The sequence below is a fragment of the Nerophis lumbriciformis genome, linkage group LG26 (genome assembly GCF_033978685.3).
Source record: "Nerophis lumbriciformis linkage group LG26, RoL_Nlum_v2.1, whole genome shotgun sequence".
In the NCBI taxonomy this organism is placed as follows: domain Eukaryota; kingdom Metazoa; phylum Chordata; class Actinopteri; order Syngnathiformes; family Syngnathidae; genus Nerophis; species Nerophis lumbriciformis.
In genome coordinates, this window is record NC_084573.2 from 31,677,501 (window position 1) to 31,698,336 (window position 20,836).

General features: G+C 37.6%; 2 protein-coding genes across 2 annotated transcripts in view; both read left to right on the forward strand.

The window, feature by feature from the left end:
- Window positions 1-8,631, forward strand: part of LOC133623515 (potassium channel subfamily K member 13-like) — a 27,447-nt gene extending 18,816 nt beyond the window's left edge. The window contains exon 3 of the mRNA XM_061986732.2: window positions 8,233-8,631. Within this exon, the coding sequence (XP_061842716.1) occupies window positions 8,233-8,391 (159 nt within the window). The 3' untranslated portion in view covers window positions 8,392-8,631. The remainder of the gene's footprint in view (window positions 1-8,232) is intronic.
- Window positions 8,632-12,992: 4,361 nt separating this feature from the next.
- The window catches only part of psmc1b (proteasome 26S subunit, ATPase 1b), a 44,067-nt gene continuing 36,223 nt past the window's right edge, over window positions 12,993-20,836 (forward strand). Inside the window, exons 1-2 of the mRNA XM_061987015.1 lie at window positions 12,993-13,097; window positions 13,577-13,630. Of these exons, the coding sequence (XP_061842999.1) occupies window positions 13,095-13,097; window positions 13,577-13,630 (57 nt within the window). The 5' untranslated portion in view covers window positions 12,993-13,094. The remainder of the gene's footprint in view (window positions 13,098-13,576; window positions 13,631-20,836) is intronic.

The window sequence follows — 20,836 nt, forward strand, 5'->3', positions numbered from 1 at the left end:
TATATTGTATTCCCTTTTTGTCAAACACTTTTCTTAAACGGCAAAATCACAAACTATGCAATATTTTCCCATGAGAAATTTCTAAGTCAAATATTTGAGCTGAAGTATTTGGTGTCTACGACAATTTGGGTCTATGCAAATATTGTTGAGTCTTTTTTTATTCCAAATGAAGTCTAAAATCTGACTATCAAATTTACGAAAGAAGGCCTGAGAGAGAAAAAGCAAAAAGCCCAGCATTTATTTATATGACCCAATGCAAACAACCCTCCCTAGTCATGGTGCAAAAAAAAAAATCGAACTAACACAAAATGCCAACAGACATGGTCACACATGGATATTAGAAAAAAACATCCATGCACCATGAAAAGAATTACAAGGAATGGTGAGAAAATGCTAAACACTCTCCACACTTATCCATGTTTGGCGCATTTTAGCTGCTTGTTATTTTTGATTTATTACAAAACTTAAAGGAGGTCGTTAGGAAGTTAACAAGGTAGGAGTCCAACTTTTACATACTCTTAATATCAATTATGTTAATTTTTAATTATATCCATTATATTAATACATGTACGCATAATATCTGCCGTGTGCGATCATGTTTTCCCTATTGTAGCGAGATACAGTGTTTACAGGAGAAGGAGAGTAGAAGAGCTGTTGGTAACCTAGCAACAATGGGGTCCAATTAGTCCTGTGTGAATAAAGATGTTGTTTAAGATGCCAGCGCTAGTGGGCTCAATGTGTGTGTGTGTCAGGCAGATTGGTTGTTTTGTTGAAGTGTAAAAAAAAAACCCAAAAATAGCAGAATTGTCAGTTTGTGTTCATCTTTGTTTATTTGAATACAACTCCTGGCAAAAAACATGTCATTTGTTTCATTTTGTTGAAAAACAATCAAATTGACAGACATGACACAAAACTATATTGAAAAAAAATGCTAAAAGAAATCAACAAAAATAATTGTTGATGTAGATGATCTGTATCTGCTGTACAGATTTACTTTTAAAAAGTGACTTTATTTGACTTTATTAAATGTTTGGGTAGAATTTTAGTCAACAAAACCGTTTTTTTTAATAAGTAATATATGAATGTATCATAGCTGTTTATATGAAGGAATGTAGTTAATCATAGAACTGGCAAACAATGTTAATTAAAAAGTATTGGTTTTGAATCGAGAATCAATTCTGAATCAAATCGTTACCCCTAGGAATCGAACCGAATCGAAACAACACTATTAAGCAGAGTGAAAAAATTATAGAATCATTCAATTCTTTATTTATTTATCCATCCATCCATCCATCTTATCATTCCGCTTATCCGAGGTCTGGTCACGGGGGCAGCAGCCTAAGCAGGGAAGCCCAGACTTCCGTCTCCCCAGCCACTTCGTCCAGCTCTTCCCGGGGGATCCCGAGGCGTTCCCAGGCCAGCCGGGAGACATAGTCTTCCCAACGTGTCCTGGGTCTTCCCCGTGGCCTCCTACCGGTCGGACGTGCCCTAAACACCTCCCTAGGAAGGCGTTCGGGTGGCATCCTGACCAGATGCCCGAACCACTTCATCTGGCTCCTCTCGAGGTGAAGGAGCAGCGGCTTTACTTTGAGCTCCCCCCGGATGACAGAGCTTCTCACCCTATCTCTAAGGGAGAGCGCCGCCACCCAGCGGAGGAAACTCATTTCGGCCGCTTGTACCCGTGATCTTGTCCTTTCGGTCATAACCCAAAGCTCATGACCATAGGTGAGGATGGGAATGTAGATCGACCGGTAAATCGAGAGCTTTGCCTTCCGGCTCAGCTTTTCTTCACCACAACGGATCGATACAGCGTCCGCATTACTGAAGACGCCGCACCGATCCGCCTGTCGATCTCACGATCCACTCTTCCCTCACTCGTGAACAAGACTCCAAGGTACTTGAACTCCTCCACTTGGGGCAAGATCTCTTCCCCAGCACAGAGATGGCACTCCACCCTTTTCCGAGCGAGAACCATGGACTCGGACTTGGAGGTGCTGATTCTCATCCCAGTCGCTTCACACTCAGCTGCGAACCGATCCAGTGAGAGCTGAAGATCCTGGCCAGATGAAGCCATCAGGACCACATCATCTGCAAAAAGCAGAGACCTAATCCTGCAGCCACCAAACCGGATCCCCTCAACGCCTTGACTGCGCCTAGAAATTCTGTCCATAAAAGTTATGAACAGAATCGGTGACAAAGGGCAGCCTTGGCGGAGTCCAACCCTCACTGGAAACGGGTCCGACTTACTGCCGGCAATGCGGCCCAAGCTCTGACACTGATCATACAGGGAGCGGACTGCCACAATCAGACAGTCCGTTACCCCATACTCTCTGAGCACTCCCCACAGGACTTCCCGAGGGACACGGTCGAATGCCTTCCCCAAGTCCACAAAGCACATGTAGACTGGTTGGGCAAACTCCCATGCACCCTCAAGGACCCTGCCGAGAGTATAGAGCTGGTCCACAGTTCCACGACCAGGACGAAAACCGCACTGTTCCTCCTGAATCTGAGGTTCGACTATCCGGCGTAGCCTCCTCTCCAGTACACCTGAATAGACCTTACCGGGAAGGCTGAAGAGTGTGATCCCACGATAGTTAGAACACACCCTCCGGTTCCCCTTCTTAAAGACCCCGGTCTGCCAATCCAGAGGTACCGCCCCCGATGTCCACGCGATGCTGCAGAGTCTTGTCAACCAAGACAGCCCCACAGCATCCAGAGCCTTAAGGAACTCCGGGCGGATCTCATCCATCCCTGTGGCCTTGTATTTATTTATGTATTTATTTATTTGGATGTACTTATTGATGTGTTTAATTATTTATTTCATTATTATTATTATTTTATTTGTATTTATTTATGAATTTATTTATTTATCTTTTAAATACATTTTAATTTCCAAAGATAACTCCGGCATCAGAGGAAATCTGTTTATTAGTCTGCAGTAAAAAAGGAGTGTTTACACCTTAGAGAGCTGTTGCAGCAGGTGGATTGACATGAATCATGGCCCCAACATTTTAATTGGAACAAAGTAGAGGATTGTCAAAGCTCTTCAAGAAAGTACAATGTTGCAAAAGATGTTGATTGTTCCCAGTCAGCTGTGTGTTGATGTGGAGCAAGCACAAACAACGTGGGACGGTTGTGAAAGGCAAGCATACTGGTAGACCGAGGACAACTTCAAGTAATATGTCTTGAGAAGAGAACAATGCACAGCAAAACAAATGAAAAACAAAACTGTGAGCGAACTGTGGGAAATTGTTTAAAGGAAATGGTATTTAAATACAGAAAAAGCTCCTTAACATGTAAACATTTAAAAAAAAAATGGTTGCAACGGTCTAAGGAAAAGGAATGGTGGACTATGGATGACTGGATGCAAGTCATATTCAGAGATGAATGGTGAATCTGCATTGAGCAAGGTGATGATGCTGGAATTTTAGTTTGTTATTGGTTCCAATGAGATTTATGGGCGGAATTGTGTATTCTGCATTGTTAGCCACCTCGTACTTGCCGTATTTTATGATGCATAAAAACAAGAAAAATGTGTTCTTGTCTCTCATAAGGATTGCAAATGAAAGGCAAAAGTCCAAAAAAAAAGTGCAGTTCCCTTTTAAGTCCACCCCAGCATGCACAAGACATTGATACAACGTTGATTATACGTGTCCTTTAAAACAAACTTTGAAACAACGTTGCAAAATAGTTGTATTTGTACATTGAGACAACGTTGATGTCTAATGTTGGATCAATGTTGTTGGTTGGGAAATGACCAAATTTCATTGATCAATTCAACGTCAGAAACCGACATTGATTAAACGTCGTCAAAAAGCATGTTGTTTCGACGTTGTGTTTGTGTTGTAGGATATTGGTTGGGAAAATGAGCAAAATTCAATGGTCAAATCAACGTCAGAACCCAACATTGAATAAACGTCATCAAAAAGCATGATGTTTCAACGTATTTGTGTTGTAGAATATTGGTTGGAAAATAACCAAAATTCAATGGTCAATTCAATGTCAGAACCCAACATTGATTAAACGTCGTCAAAAAGCATGTTGTTTCAACGTTGTATTTGTGTTGTAGAATATTGGTTGGAAAATAACCAAAATTCAATGGTCAATTCAATGTCAGAACCCAACATTGATTAAACGTCGTCAAAAAGCATGTTGTTTCAACGTTGTATTTGTGTTGTAGAATATTGGTTGGGAAATGACCAAAATTCAATGGAATAATCGTTGTTAAAAAACAGGTTGTTTCAACATTGTATTTTTGTTGTAGAATTTTGTTTGGGAAATGACCAACTTTCAAAGGTCAAATCAACGTCAGAACCCAACATTGATTAAACGTCATCAAAAAGCATGATGTTTCAACGTATTTGTGTTGTAGAATATTGGTTGGAAAATAACCAAAATTCAATGGTCAATTCAATGTCAGAACCCAACATTGATTAAACGTCGTCAAAAAGCATGTTGTTTCAACGTTGTATTTGTGTTGTAGAATATTGGTTGGAAAATAACCAAAATTCAATGGTCAATTCAATGTCAGAACCCAACATTGATTAAACGTCGTCAAAAAGCATGTTGTTTCAACGTTGTATTTGTGTTGTAGAATATTGGTTGGGAAATGACCAAAATTCAATGGAATAATCGTTGTTAAAAAACAGGTTGTTTCAACATTGTATTTTTGTTGTAGAATTTTGTTTGGGAAATGACCAACTTTCAAAGGTCAAATCAACGTCAGAACCCAACATTGATTAAACGTCATCAAAAAGCATGTTGTTTCAACGTATTTGTGTTGTAGAATATTGGTTGGAAAATAACCAAAATGTAATGGTCAATTCAACGTCAGAACCCGACATTGAATGAAGGCCGTCAAAAAGCATGTTGTTTCAACGTCGTATTTGTGTTGTAGAATATTGGTCATGAAATTACCAAAATTCAATGGTCAAATCAACGTCAGACCCCAACATTAATTAAACGTTGTAAAAATCACGTTCTTTCAACGTTGTATTTGTGTTGTAGAATCCATCCATCCATTTTCTACCGCTTATTCCCTTTGGGGTCGGGGGGGGCGCTGGAGCCTATCTCAGCTACAATCGGGCGGAAGGTGGTGTACACCCTGGACACGTCGCCACCTCATCGCAGGGCGTGTTGTAGAATATTGGTGGGAAATAGACCGAAATTGAATTGTCAAATCAACGTCAGAACCAAACATTGAATAAACGTCATCAAAAAGCATGTTGTTTCAACGTTGTATTTGTGTTGTAGAATATTGGTTGGAAAATAACCAACATTTAATGGTCAATTCAACGTCAGAACCCGACATTGATTAAACTTTGTCAAAAAGCATGTTGTTTCAACGTTGTATTTGTGTTGTAGAATATTGGTCATGAAATGACCAAAATTCAACGGTCAAATCAACGCCAGAACCCAACATTGATTAAACGTCGTCAAAAAGTATGTTGTTTCAACGTATTTGTGTTGTAGAATATTGTTTGGGAAATGACCAAAATTCAATGGAATAATCGTTGTTAAAAAATAGGTTGTTTTAACGTGGTATTTGTGTTGTAGAATATTGGTTGGGAAATGACCAAAATTCACAGGTCAAATCAACGTCAGACCCCAACATTGATTAAACGTAGTGAAAATCACGTTCTTTCAAAGTTGTATTTGTGTTGTAGAATATTGGTTGAGAAATGACCAAAATTTCAAAAGGTCAAATCAACGTCTGATTGATTAAACGTCGCCAAAAAGCATGTTATTTCAACGTTGTATTTGTGTTGTAGAATATTGATTGGAAAATAACCAAAATTTAATGGTCAATTCAACGTCAGAACCCGACATTGAATAAAGGTCGTCAAAAAGCATGTTGTTTCAACGTTGTATTTGTGTTGTAGAATATTGGTCATGAAATGACCAAAATTCAAAGGTCAAATCAACGTCAGAATCCAACATTGATTAAATGTCGTTAAAAAGTATGTTGTTTCAACATTGTATTTTTGTTGTAGAATATTGGTGGGAAAATGACCGAAATTCAAAGGTCAATTCAACGTCAGAACCCGACATTGAATAAACGTCATCAAAAAGCATGATGTTTCAACGTATTTTTGTTGTAGAATATTGGTTGGAAAATAACCAAAATTCTACAATCAAATCAACGTCAGAACCCAACATTAAATGTCGTCAAAAGCATGTTATTTCAACATTGTACTTGTGTTGTAGAATATTGGTTGGGAAATGACCAAAATTCAATGGAATAATCGTTGTTAAAAAGCAGGTTGTTTCAACATTGTATTTGTGTTGTAGAATATTGGTGGGAAAATGACCCAAATTCAAAGGTCAATTCAACGTCAGAACCCGACATTGAATAAACGTCGTCAAAAAGCATGTTGTTTCAACATTGTTTTTGTGTTGTAGAATATTGGTTGGAAAATGACCAAAATTCAATGGAATAATCATTGTTAAAAAGCATGTTGTTTCAACGTTGTATTTGTGTATAGAATTTTGGTTGAGAAATGACCAAATTTCAATGGTCAAATCAACGTCAGAACCCAACATTAATTAAACGTCGTGAAAATCATGTTCTTTCAACGTTGTATTTGTGTTGTAGAATATTGGTTGGAAAATAACCAAAATGTAATGGTCAAATCAACGTCTGAACCCAACATTGAGTAAATGTCGTCAAAAAGCATGTTGTTTCAACGCTGTATTTGTGTTGTAGAATATTGGTCATGAAATGACCAAAATTCAACGGTCAAATCAACGTCTGAACCCAACATTGATTGAACGTTTTTCAAAAAGTATGTTGTTTCAACGTATTTGTGTTGTAGAATATTGGTTGGAAAATAACCAAAATTCAACGGTCAAATCAACGTCAGAACCCAACATTGATTAAATGTTCTCAAAAAGCATGTTGTTTCAAAGTTGTACTTGTGTTGTAGAATATTGGTTGGGAAATGACCAAATTTCAATGGTCAAATCAACGTCAGAACCCAACATTAATTAAACGTCGTAAAAATCACGTTCTTTCAACGTTGTATTTGTGTATAGAATTTTGGTTGAGAAATGACCAAATTTCAATGGTCAAATCAACGTCAGAACCCAACATTAATTAAACGTCGTGAAAATCATGTTGTTTCAACGTTGTATTTGTGTTGTAGAATATTGGTTGGAAAATAACCAAAATTTAATGGTCAATTCAACGTCAGAACCCGACATTGAATAAAGGTCGTCAAAAAGCATGTTGTTTTAACGTTGTATTTGTGTTGTAGAATATTGGTCATGAAGTGACCAAAATTCAACGGTCAAATCAACGTCAGAACCCGACATTGATTAAATGTCGTTAAAAAGTATGTTGTTTCAACATTGTATTTGTGTTGTAGAATATTTGTTTGGGAAATGACCAAAATTCAATGGAATAATCGTTGTTAAAAAGCAGGTTGTTTCAACGTTGTATTTGTGTTGTAGAATATTGGTGGGAAAATGACCGAAATTCAAAGGTCAATTCAACGTCAGAACCCGACATTGAATAAACGTCATCAAAAAGCATGTTATTTCAACGTTGTATTTGTGTTGTAGAATATTGGTTGGAAAATAACCCAAATTCAAAGGTCAAGTCAACGTCAGAACCCGACATTGTTAAAACATCGTCAAAAAGCATGTTGTTTCAACGTTGTATTTGTGTTGTAGAATATATGTGGGAAAATGACCGAGATTCAATGGTCAAATCAACGTCAGAACCCAACATTGATTAAACGTCGTCAAAAAGTATGTTCTTTCAACGTTATATTTGTGTTGTAGATTATTGGTTGAGAAATGACCAACATTTCAAAGGTCAAACCAACGTCTGAACCCGACATTGATTAAACGTCGCCAAAAAGCATGTTGTTTCAACGTTATGTGTGAGTTGCTCAACGTCAGGACCTAATTCAACAAGTTCTCAACGTTGTTTCAATGTCTTGTGCCTGCTGGGATGCCTCAGAGGCTGCAAGCTCTTATAAAAGCCAGAGGTGGTGCAACAGAGTACCAGTGGTGCATTTTAGGGTTTTTTTCTTTCTTTGTTTCTCATCATTCCACCATTTTTTCCTCGGAATTGAGTGATTCTGTCAGTTTTTGACCACCTCGATTTATTTGCTTTTGTTCCACAAAATGAAACAACTGAGTAAGCATCCTCCAAGTCTGCCGATTGCCAAGTTTTTTTTTCCAAAAGTTGCGACTCATCCACGTCCTTGTCTTCCTCCGCCGCAGGTCAACCTGGCCCTCATGCAGAAGCAACTGTCCGAGATGGCCGTCGGGCACCCGCGCCAACCCGGCTCCACGTCCTCGCGTCCCAACGGCTTCTCCGAGGGCGTGGGCGCCCTGGGCATCATGAACAACCGGCTGGCGGAGACCAGCGTGGACAGATAGGAGGACCGCAAAGGATGGCGGACTAAGATGCTTCCCTGGACTTTGGAGCATGTGTTTTCTAGACCAGGGGTGTCCGAAACTAACATCCATCCATCCATCCATTTTCTACCGCTTGTCCCTTTCAGGGTCACGGGGGTGCTCTAGCCTATCTCAGCTACATTACAAACCAAAAAAAATGGTTAAAAGATCTGAAATTGATCTAGAGATTTAAACACTAAAAGTAAAAAAACCTAAAATAATGTACCGTTTATTTTTAACACTTTAATGATTGGGACCCGTTTGGATCCCTAACATTTTTAATAATATATTTATAATATATTTACAATATAAAATAATAAATTATATATATATATATATATATATATATATATATATATATATATATATATATATATATATATATATATATATATATATATATATAGGCCTTTAAAATGAAAAATATCAAAATGGCCCTTGCATTCTTTAATTTTTCAACGTGCGGCCCCCAGTGGAAAAAGTTTGAACCCTCTTGCTCAAGGGTTTTTAAGAATCTGCTGCAAAAACGGGAGTCTCACAAGTTTCCTGAACTGAGTCCAGCAGTTAAATAGCTCAAATGGCGAAAAGAAGAGGACCTAAGATGGAACCTTGAGGAACCCCACGAGCATAACTCAAGAAGTTGAACAAAGACAAATAGGAAGTAAATAAGCAACACTTACTGTATTTACACAAAGCACATTACGATCAATAAAAGAAGGTGGAGGACTCAAAGGGGTGCCTTGAGGAACACCTCAGTTATGTACGTTTGGAGCTGGCAAGGTTCAAAAGTCCATGTTTTTGATTGATTGATGTGTTGGAGAACTCTCGTGTTTTTAAAAAGTTGCTGCAAAACTGTTTTTGACGAACAAGTTTTGAAGTGAACGCGTGGGCCGGATTTTGCCCCCGGGCCGCCAGTTGAATATCCCTGCTGTGAAGGCTGTATGGCCACAGGTGACACATCCCTTAATAAGTACTCTACTGTACACGCACTGTACTCTGTCTCAGTATTCCATGAATAAAGTGGCTTTGTTTCCTTGTTCCTACCTTTTGTTCGTCACTTTGGGCTCCTTCGCCAAAGCCTGAAACGCTGATTGCCAAACCCTGTGTGCGGAGTGAGAGATCGTCATCTTTCTCACTTGTCTTGCCGACTTTTGCCTCCTGTGTGTATTCAGGAGCCTCAGAACGACCCTAAATCTGAACTCAAACAAACGTTTTGTAAACGAGCGCTTTGAGATTCCTCCTGATTTGTGACGTTTTGCCTACTTCTTACGTTGGAAAATGCGTAAGTTTGAAAAATCAGTTGGTTAAAATACGGTGATTTCAAAAAAATCAGTGCAGAAAAACTCGAGACCGACTTCGGGTAAATTTAGACTGAAGCAGTCTTAAAACCAGCCAATCATGTGCTCCAATCTTAATTTACCTGAAGTTGGTCTTGAATTTTGAAGCAACACGTTTTTCTTCATGGAATTTTTTATGCTGAATTTGTATACACTGATTATTTTATGCAATCAATTTTTTTATACACTATTTTTTTTTTTTTTTTTTTCGTGAAATGATGCTGAAAATTTCACAGAATAAAAATGTGTGTGTTTAAAAAAAATCACTTTGTGATTTCAAATTTAATGTGTAAAAATTCAGTGTAAAAAAAAAAATCAGTGCAGAAAATGTTGCTTCAAAACTCAAGACTCGCTTCAGGTTCATTAAGACTGAAGCAATCGAGCCTGTCTCAGAAGCAGCCAATCAGGTGCTCCAGTCTTGAAGAGTTTTGAAGCAACACATTTTTCTGCACTGATTTTTTACATTGAATTTTTGTACACTGATTTTTTTATACTGATGTGCTGATTTTATACACTGAATTTTTAAACACAATTTTTTATGCAAGCTGATTTTTTTATACACTGAATTTTTAAACACAATTTTTTATGCAAGCTGATTTTTTTACACTGAATATTTACACAATAATTTTTTTTTCATACACTGAATTTTTATACACTGATATTTAGACAATCAATCAATGTTTATTTATATAGCCCTAAATCACAAGTGTCTCAAAGGGCTGCAAGACAAGACTTGGAAACATTATTTTGTATACATAAACATTTTATACACTGAACATTTTTACACTAAATGTATATTATACACTGATTTTTTTTACACTGATTTTCACTAAATTTTTATACACTAATTTTTATGTACACTGATTTTTTTCACACTGAATGTTAAGACAATTATTATTTTATACATTGATATTTACACAATATTTTTATACTTTATTTTCTACACACTGAATTTTTATACACTGATTTTTCATACACGGATTTTTTTTACCCTAATTTTTATACACACATTTTTTCAATACACTGGATTTTTTTGCACTGATTTTTTCGTACGCTGATTGTTTAACACTGAATGTTTACACACATTTTTTATATACTGATTTTTTAGACACCAATTTTTTTCATACACTGATTTTTACACAACATTTTATACATTATTTTTTTATTGACTGATTTTTTTTTTTACACAGATTTATTTGACAATGTTGTTTTATACACTGATTTTTTTTACATTCAATTTTTATATACCATTTTAAAACACACACATTTTACTCAAAAGTTTGTATATCATGAAACTTTCAGAATAATTTGATGTAAAAAAAAAAAAAATCCGTTCACAAAAAATCAAACACAAAAAATGTATTTACATAAATTCAGTGTTAAAACAAACCCTCATATATATATATATATATATATATATATATATATATATATATATATATATATATATATATATATATATATATATATATATATATATATATTGCTTTATTATCCGCAACATAATTCACTAATTTATTTCGCACTGTTTAAAAAAATATCCGAATATGAATAAACTGTGGAAGTCTGCTGTTACTTCCAAATATTAATTATTAACTCCATATTTCAGGGTCCCCCATGAACATTGCCCAAGCCACATAAACCATGCTCTATTGCCTCCTAGCGGCTATAAACAGTACTACGATGATCATCTACGCAGTCATGTATGAATATATAAAGAAACACATCGTGTTGTTATGACGACACGAATACAGTGTTTGTGTCGTGTATGTGTCGCTGTGTAAGGAGGCTCAAATAGGACACATTAAATACATAAATAAATATTTAAATAATTACTTAAATGTGTCATTTATTATTTATTATTGGAATTAAATACATACATGTATGTTTAAATGTGTTATTTCATTTAATACAAAATATGTGTATTTATCATTTCATGATTTTTCAAGTTTTTTTTAATTTTTTAATGTATAACCTAATGATGTTATTATGTATTTAAATAATGACACACTTAAGTAATTATTTATATATATACTATTTTAGAGTAGTCATACATATTACTTAATTAGGACTACTGTTACATTAGAGTACATTAGAGTGTTTGTGTGAGCGTGCTAATTAAATCGGCATTTATTTCCATAAAATATCAATATATATATATATATATATATATATATATATATATATATATATATATATATATATATATATATATATATATGTATGTGTGGGAAAAAAAAATCACAAGACTACTTCATCTCTACAGGCCTGTTTCATGAGGGGTTCCCTCAATCATCTCCTGATGATTGAGGGAACCCCTCATGAAACAGGCCTGTAGAGATGAAGTAGTCTTGTGATTTTTTTTTCCCACACATACATATATTGCGCTCTACTACGGTATCGAGCACTATTTTTTGGATAACCTTATTAAGACATATATATATATATATATATATATATATATATATATATATATATATATATATATATATATATATATATATATATATATATTAGGGATGTCCGATAATGGCTTTTTTGCTGATATTCCGATATTGTCCAGCTCTTAATTACCGATACCGATATCAACTGATACCGATATATACAGTCGTGGAATTAACACATTATTATGCCTAATTTGGACAACCACGTATGGTGAAGATAAGGTCCTTTTTAAAAAAAAATCATAAAATAAAATAAGATAAATAAATTAAAAACATTTTCTTGAATAAAAAAGAAAGTCAAACAATATAAAAACAGTTACATAGAAACTAGTAATGAATAAAAATGAGTAAAATTAACTGTTAAAGGTTAGTACTATTAGTGGACCAGCAATCATGTGTGCTTACGGACTGTATCCCTTGCAGACTGTATTGATCTATATTGATATATAATGTAGGAACCAGAATATTAATAACAGAAATAAACAACCCTTTTGTGTGAATGAGTGTAAATGGGGGAGTTTTTGTTGGGTTGGTGCACTAATTGTAAGTGTATCTTGTGTTTTTTATGTTGCTTTTAATAAAAAAATAAAATAAAATAAAATAAAATAAACGATACCGATAATTAAAAAACGATACCGATAATTTCCGATATTATCGGACATCTCTAGTATATATATATATATATATATATATATATATATATATATATGGAAAAATTATTTGTGCAAATAAAACCAGCGCACACGTATGTTACTTCTTATTATTGCTCCGAAGTAAACAAATAGCGTGCAACTCTGAACACAAGGGGGCGGCAACGTGCCGACACGTTCCACGACGGCCAACTTTTTAATGCCGTGACGTCACGACAACGCGCCGTGTCGTCACAACAAAGCGACAAGAAACAATGGTAAGTGAGCAAGCAATTTTCTCTTCGTCCATACTATTTGGTCTATTAAAACATTTTATCGAGTTATTACCAGGTATAGTTTAGCTTGTGTTGTTATGGTTTTGTTTTGCGGGAGCGAAAAAGGGCATTCGGTGTTTGCATAAAAACGCTCCATTAATAGACAAGTTAGCCTTTAGCCCAGCGTTAGCTTTGCTGTCATTTACGTTGTCACGGATTCCACTTGTACAACATGAATTATCTACATTACGTGAATAAACAGCACGTTTTTAGTTGAAGTTGTAGATTATACATTTAAAAGTGTTCATATCGGCCATGCGGGGGTGTTTTTTGGGACGTGTAAGCTATTTTTAAAGTAGCTCGCTTCGTCATTCAAACTGCTGTGGAGCGCGTACGTGCTTCTTTGTATGTTTAATAATAATAATAATGATAATAAATATGTGACTGTCAGTTTCACTAACATGTGTGTGATTATTTTTAAGGGTCAAAGCCAAAGTGGGGGCCACGGTCCAGGTGGAGGAAAGAAGGACGACAAGGTGAGATTGTCTTACTTAGCATGGGCAGGCTAATGCTAGCTTGTTTGTTTTTGTCATTTCCAATGTTTTTATGTCATAGAATGACGTCATACCTTAATATACTAAATACTATGTTTTTAGCATAACCTATACCGATTATTAGTTGTCAATGAGGCCGATAACCGATATTTGGGGCCGACATTCATTTGCAGTATTTAGACTTTAATGATCCACAAGGGAAATTGTTCAACACAGTAGCTCAGTTACAATGCTGGAAAGTGTAAGGATGGAAAGGAAAATGCAGGTATAAATAGACTAAATTTAGCGGTATAAAATCTAACATATATACGAATATATATATAATATGTGTACAGTATTATAGTATATTACATTATGTCTATAACATATATATATATATATACAATATATAACAATGAGTCTTGTTCACGAGTGGGGGAAGAGTGGATCGTGAGATCGACAGGCGGATCGGTGCGGCGTCTTCAGTAATGCGGACGCTGTATCGATCCGTTGTGGTGAAGAAGGAGCTGAGCCGGAAGGCAAAGCTCTCGATTTACCGGTCGATCTACGTTCCCATCCTCACCTATGGTCATGACCTTTGTGTCATGACCGAAAGGACAAGATCACGGGTACAAGCTGCCGAAATGAGTTTCCTCCGCCGAGTGGCGGGGCTCTCCCTTAGAGATAGGGTGAGAAGCTCTGTCATTCGGGGGGAGCTCAAAGTAAAGCCGCTGCTCCTCCACATCGAAAGGAGCCAGATGAGGTGGTTCGGGCATCTGGTCAGGATGCCACCCGAACGCCTCCCTAGGAAGGTGCTTCGGGCACGTCCGACCGGTAGGAGGCCACGGGGAAGACCCAGGACACGCTGGGAAGACTATCTCTCCCGGCTGGCCTGGGAACGCCTCGGGATCCCCCGGGAGGAGCTGGACGAAGTGGCTGGGGACAGGGAAGTCTGGGCTTCCCTGCTTAAGCTGCTGCCCCCGCGACCCGACCTCGGATAAGCGGAAGAAGATGGATGGATATAACAATGACCATGTACAATATTACAGTATATGTGACAGCAGCAGCATAAAATAGAGAGTACATCCAGCAGAAAATAGATCCATCCATCCATCTTCTTCCGCTTATCCGAGATCGGGTCGCGGGGGCAGCAGCCTAAGCAGGGAAGCCCAGACTTCCCTCTCCCCAGCCACTTTGTCCAGCTCTTCCTGTGGAACCCCGAGGCGTTCCCAGGCCAGCCGGGAGACATAGTCTTCCCAACGTGTCCTGGGTCTTCCCCGCGGCCTCCTACCGGTCGGACGTGCCCTAAACACCTCCCTAGGAAGGCGTTCGGGTGGCATCCTGACCAGATGCCCGAACCACCTCATCTGGCTCCTCTCGATGTGGAGGAGCAGCGGCTTTACTTTGAGCTTCTCACCCTATCTCTAAGGGAGAGCCCCGCCACCCGGCGGAGGAAACTCATTTCGGCCGCTTGTACCCGTGATCTTGTCCTTTCGGTCATGACCATAGGTGAGGATGGGAACGTAAATCGACCGGTAAATTGAGAGCTTTGCCTTCCGGCTCAGCTCCTTCTTCACCACAACGGATCGATACAGCGTCCGCATTGCTGAAGACGCCGCACCGATCCGCCTGTCGATCTCGCGATCCACTCTTCCCTCACTCGTGAACAAGACTCCGAGGTACTTGAACTCCTCCACTTGGGGCAAGATCTCCTCCCCAACCCGGAGATGGCACTCCACCCTTTTCCGGGCGAGAACCATGGACTCGGACTTGGAGGTGCTGATTCTCATCCCAGTCGCTTCACACTCAGCTGCGAACCGATCCAGTGAGAGCTGAAGATCCTGGCCAGATGAAGCCATCAGGACCACATCATCTGCAAAAAGCAGAGACCTAATCCTGCAGCCACCAAACCAGATCCCCTCAACGCCTTGACTGCGCCTAGAAATTCTGTCCATAAAAGTTATGAACAGAATCGGTGACAAAGGGCAGCCTTGGCGGAGTCCAACCCTCACTGGAAACGTGTCCGACTTACTGCCGGCAATGCGGACCCAGCTCTGGCACTGAGCATACAGGGAGCGGACTGCCACAATCAGACAGTCCGATACCCCATACTCTCTGAGCACTCCCCACAGGACTTCCCGAGGGACACGGTCGAATGCCTTCTCCAAGTCCACAAAACACATGTAGACTGGTTGGGCAAACTCCCATGCACCCTCAAGGACCCTGCCGAGAGTATAGAGCTGGTCCACAGTTCCACGACCAGGACGAAAACCACACTGTTCCTCCTGAATCCGAGCAGAAAATAGATATTAAATGATAAATGGGTTATACTTGTATAGCGCTTTTCTACCTTCAAGGTACTCAAAGCGCTTTGACAGTATTACCACATTCACCCATTCACACACTGATGGCGGGAGCTGCCATGCAAGGCGCTAACCAGCAGCCATCAGGAGCAAGGGGTGAAGTGTCTTGCCCAAGGACACAACGGACATGACTGGGATGGTAGAAGGTGGGGATTGAACCCCAGTAACCAGCAACACTCTGATTGCTGGCACAGCCACTCTACCAACTTCGCCACGCCGTCCCTTAAAACAAAGAGAAGTAGCTAACATGTCAGGTAATAGGCAGATATCATCTATTGCTGTATGGTGAGTGATTATACAGCTGAATGGAGTGCGGAATGAAGGAGTTCGCCAGTAAATATCTGGACAAGGCTTTAAGTTGTTTTTTAGGAAACCAGGTGAGATTGTCTTACTTAGCACGGTCAGGCTAATGCTAGCTTGTTTGTTTTGTCATTTCCAATATTTTTATGTCATAGAATGACGTCATACTTAAATATACTAAATACTGTTTTTAGCATAACCTATACCGATTATTAGTTGTCAATGAGGCCGATAACCGATATTTGGGGCCGACATTCATTTGCAGTAAAATGTATTCAAACATGAATATTATACGCCAGTAAATATCTGGACAAGGCTTTAAGTGTTTTTTTAACACTGTGTTTGAGGAAATCGGGTGAGATTGTCTTACTTAGCATGGTCAGGCTAATGCTAGCTTGTTTGTTTTGTCATTTCCAATATTTTCATGTCATAGAATGACGTCATACTTAAATATACTAAATACTGTTTTTAGCATAACCTATACCGATTATTAGTTGTCAATGAGGCCGATGACCGATATTTGTGGCCGACATTCATTTGCAGTAAAATGTATTCAAACATGAATATTATACGCCAGTAAATATCTGGACAAGGCTTTAAGGGGTTTTTTTAACATTATTTTTTAGGAAACCAGGTGAGATTGTCTTTCTTAGCATGGGCAGGATAATGCTAGCTTGTTTGTTTTGTCTTTTTAACATAGCCTATGCCAGTGGTTCTTAACCTTGTTGGAGGTACCGAACCCCACCAGTTTCATATGCGCATTCACCGAACCCTTCTTTAGTGAAAAATAAAATGTTTTTTTTTTTTCCAAATTCAAGACAAAGTTATATGTTTTTGGTAACACTTTAGTATGGGGAACATATTCTAAGTAACAAAGACTTAATTTAAAGTTTTTTGGACACGAGGGGAACATATTCTAAGTAACAAAGACTTAATTTAGAGTTATTTGGTTAGGGTTAGAGGGTTAGGGCCAGGGTTAGGGTTATAATAAGGCCATGCTGAATAAGGCATTAATAAGTACTTAATAATGACTAGTTAAGAGCCAATATGTTACTTTTTTGCATGTTAATAAGCAACTAATTAATGGTGAATATGTTCCCCATACTAAAGTGTTACCATGTTTTTTTACTGGTGCACAAAATGAACCGTGCATGAACATCACCTTGTTCAAAGAACAAAACCAACACTGCATAAACTCACAACAAATTACACACCTGCAAATCAGTGTGACTTCTGCTGTTGCCGTATCCGTAGTACGCCGATAGGTAGAAGTTTTTATTCAAACGAAGAGTCGGGTGTGTCTTGACCTCCGCCAAGCCCCTGAGGCCGACTCACCGAACCCCTAGGGTTCGATCAAACCCAGATTAAGAACCACTGGCCTATACCAATTAGTAGTAGTCAATGAGGCCGATAACCGATATTTGGGGCCGATATTCATTTGTCTTAAAATGTATTCAAAGATGCCGCCCCGCAACCCCGAAATGGACAAGCGGTAGAAAATGGATGGATGGCTAGATGAATATTATACGCCAGTCACCAGCTGGACAATGCTTTAAGTTGTTGGGTTTTTTTACATAATTTTTGAGGAAACCAGTAGTGACATAATGTTTTATGCTGTGCTAAAGTTGTTAATTTAGCAGCAAAAAACATCAAACAAATTTGTTATCAACATTTGCATTTCAAAATATGGCAAATCTCCTGGGAAAATTAGTAAAAATTTAATTTTTCTACATCACAATAACTTGTCATATACTGAGTTTTTTTTTTTACAATTGTATAACAGTCTACGGATTTAAGACATTTTAAGATTTAAGATTTCCCTGTGAGGAACCCTGAAATAACAACAATTCTGTGCTCCTTTACATTGATTAAAGTATAAATTTTTTCTTCCTGGATGTTACAGAAAGTATGAGAATGTGTGAGCTGTTGCCTGCTCTTTACTTATATGATTATGATTTTAGCATAGCCTATACCAATTAGTAGTTGTCAATGAGGCCGATAACAGATATTTGGGGTCAGTATTAATTTGCAGTAAAATGTATTAAAGCATGAATATTATGCGCCAGTAAACAGCTGGACAAGGCTTTAAGTTGTTTTTTTTAAACATTATTTTTGAGGAAACCAGTAGCGACATAATGTTTTATGCTGTGCTAATGTTGTTAATATAGCAGCAAAAAACATCAAACACATTTGTTATCAACATTTGCGTTTCAAAATATGGCAAATCTCCTGGGAAAATGGTTAAAATGTAATTTTTCTACATCACAATAACTGAGTTTTTTTTTTTTTTTTTTTTACAATTGTATAACATTCTACGGATTTAAGACATTTTAAGATTTCCTTGTGAGGAAGCCTGATATAACAACAATTCTGTGTTCCTTCACGTTGATTAAAGTATAAATTGTTTCTTTCTGGATGTTACAGAAAGTATGAGAATGTGTGAGCTGTTGCCTGCTCTTTACTTATATGATTATGATTTTAGCATAGCCTATACCAATTAGTAGTTGTCAATGAGGCCGATAACCGATATTTGGGGCCGACATTCATTTGCAGTAAAATGTATTCAAACATGAATATTATACGCCAGTAAATATCTGGACAAGGCTTTAAGTGTTTTTTTAACACTGTGTTTGAGGAAATCGGGTGAGATTGTCTTACTTAGCATGGTCAGGCTAATGCTAGCTTGTTTGTTTTGTCATTTCCAATATTTTCATGTCATAGAATGACGTCATACTTAAATATACTAAATACTGTTTTTAGCATAACCTATACCGATTATTAGTTGTCAATGAGGCCGATGACCGATATTTGTGGCCGACATTCATTTGCAGTAAAATGTATTCAAACATGAATATTATACGCCAGTAAATATCTGGACAAGGCTTTAAGGGGTTTTTTTAACATTATTTTTTAGGAAACCAGGTGAGATTGTCTTTCTTAGCATGGGCAGGATAATGCTAGCTTGTTTGTTTTGTCTTTTTAACATAGCCTATGCCAGTGGTTCTTAACCTTGTTGGAGGTACCGAACCCCACCAGTTTCATATGCGCATTCACCGAACCCTTCTTTAGTGAAAAATAAAATGTTTTGTTTTTTTTCCCAAATTCAAGACAAAGTTATATGTTTTTGGTAACACTTTAGTATGGGGAACATATTCTAAGTAACAAAGACTTAATTTAGAGTTTTTTGGACACAAGGGGAACATTTTCTAAGTAACAAAGACTTAATTTAGAGTTTTTTGGACACAAGGGGAACATATTCTAAGTAACAAAGACTTAATTTAGAGTTATTTGGTTAGGGTTAGAGGGTTAGGGCCAGGGTTAGGGTTATAATAAGGCCATGCCGAATAAGGCATTAATAAGTACTTAATAATGACTAGTTAAGAGCCAATATGTTACTTTTTTGCATGTTAATAAGCAACTAATTAATGGTGAATATGTTCCCCATACTAAAGTGTTACCATGTTTTTTTACTGGTGCACAAAATGAACCATGCATGAACATCACCTTGTTCAAAGAACAAAACCAACACTGCATAAACTCACAACAAATTACACACCTGCAAATCAGTGTGACTTCTGCTGTTGCCGTATCCGTAGTACGCCGATAGGGAGAAGTTTTTATTCAAACAAAGAGTCGGGTGTGTCTTGACCTCCGCCAAGCCCCTGAGGCCGACTCACCGAACCCCTAGGGTTTGATCAAACCCAGGTTAAGAACCACTGGCCTATACCAATTAGTAGTAGTCAATGAGGCCGATAACCGATATTTGGGGCCGATATTCATTTGCCTTAAAATGTATTCAAACATGCAACCCCGAAAGGGACAAGCGGTAGAAAATGGATGGATGGATGGATGGACGGATGGCTAGATGAATATTATACGCCAGTCACCAGCTGGACAATGCTTTAAGTTGTTGGGTTTTTTTACATAATTTTTGAGGAAACCAGTAGTGACATAATGTTTTATGCTGTGCTAATGTTGTTAATTTAGCAGCAAAAAAACATCAAACACATTTGTTATCAACATTTGCATTTCAAAATATGGCAAATCTCCTGGGAAAATTAGTAAAAATTTAATTTTTCTACATCACAATAACTTGTCTTATACTGAGGTTTTTTTTTACAATTGTATAACAGTCTACGGATTTAAGACATTTTAAGATTTAAGATTTCCCTGTGAGGAACCCTGAAATAACAACAATTCTGTGCTCCTTTACATTGATTAAAGTATACATTTTTTCTTCCTGGATGTTACAGAAAGTATGAGAATGTGTGAGCTGTTGCCTGCTCTTTACTTATATGATTATGATTTTAGCATAGCCTATACCAATTAGTAGTTGTCAATGAGGCCGATAACAGATATTTGGGGTCAGTATTAATTTGCAGTAAAATGTATTAAAGCATGAATATTATGCGCCAGTAAACAGCTGGACAAGGCTTTAAGTTGTTTTTTTTAAACATTATTTTTGAAGAAACCAGTAGCGACATAATGTTTTATACTGTGCTAATGTTGTTAATATAGCAGCAAAAAACATCAAACACATTTGTTA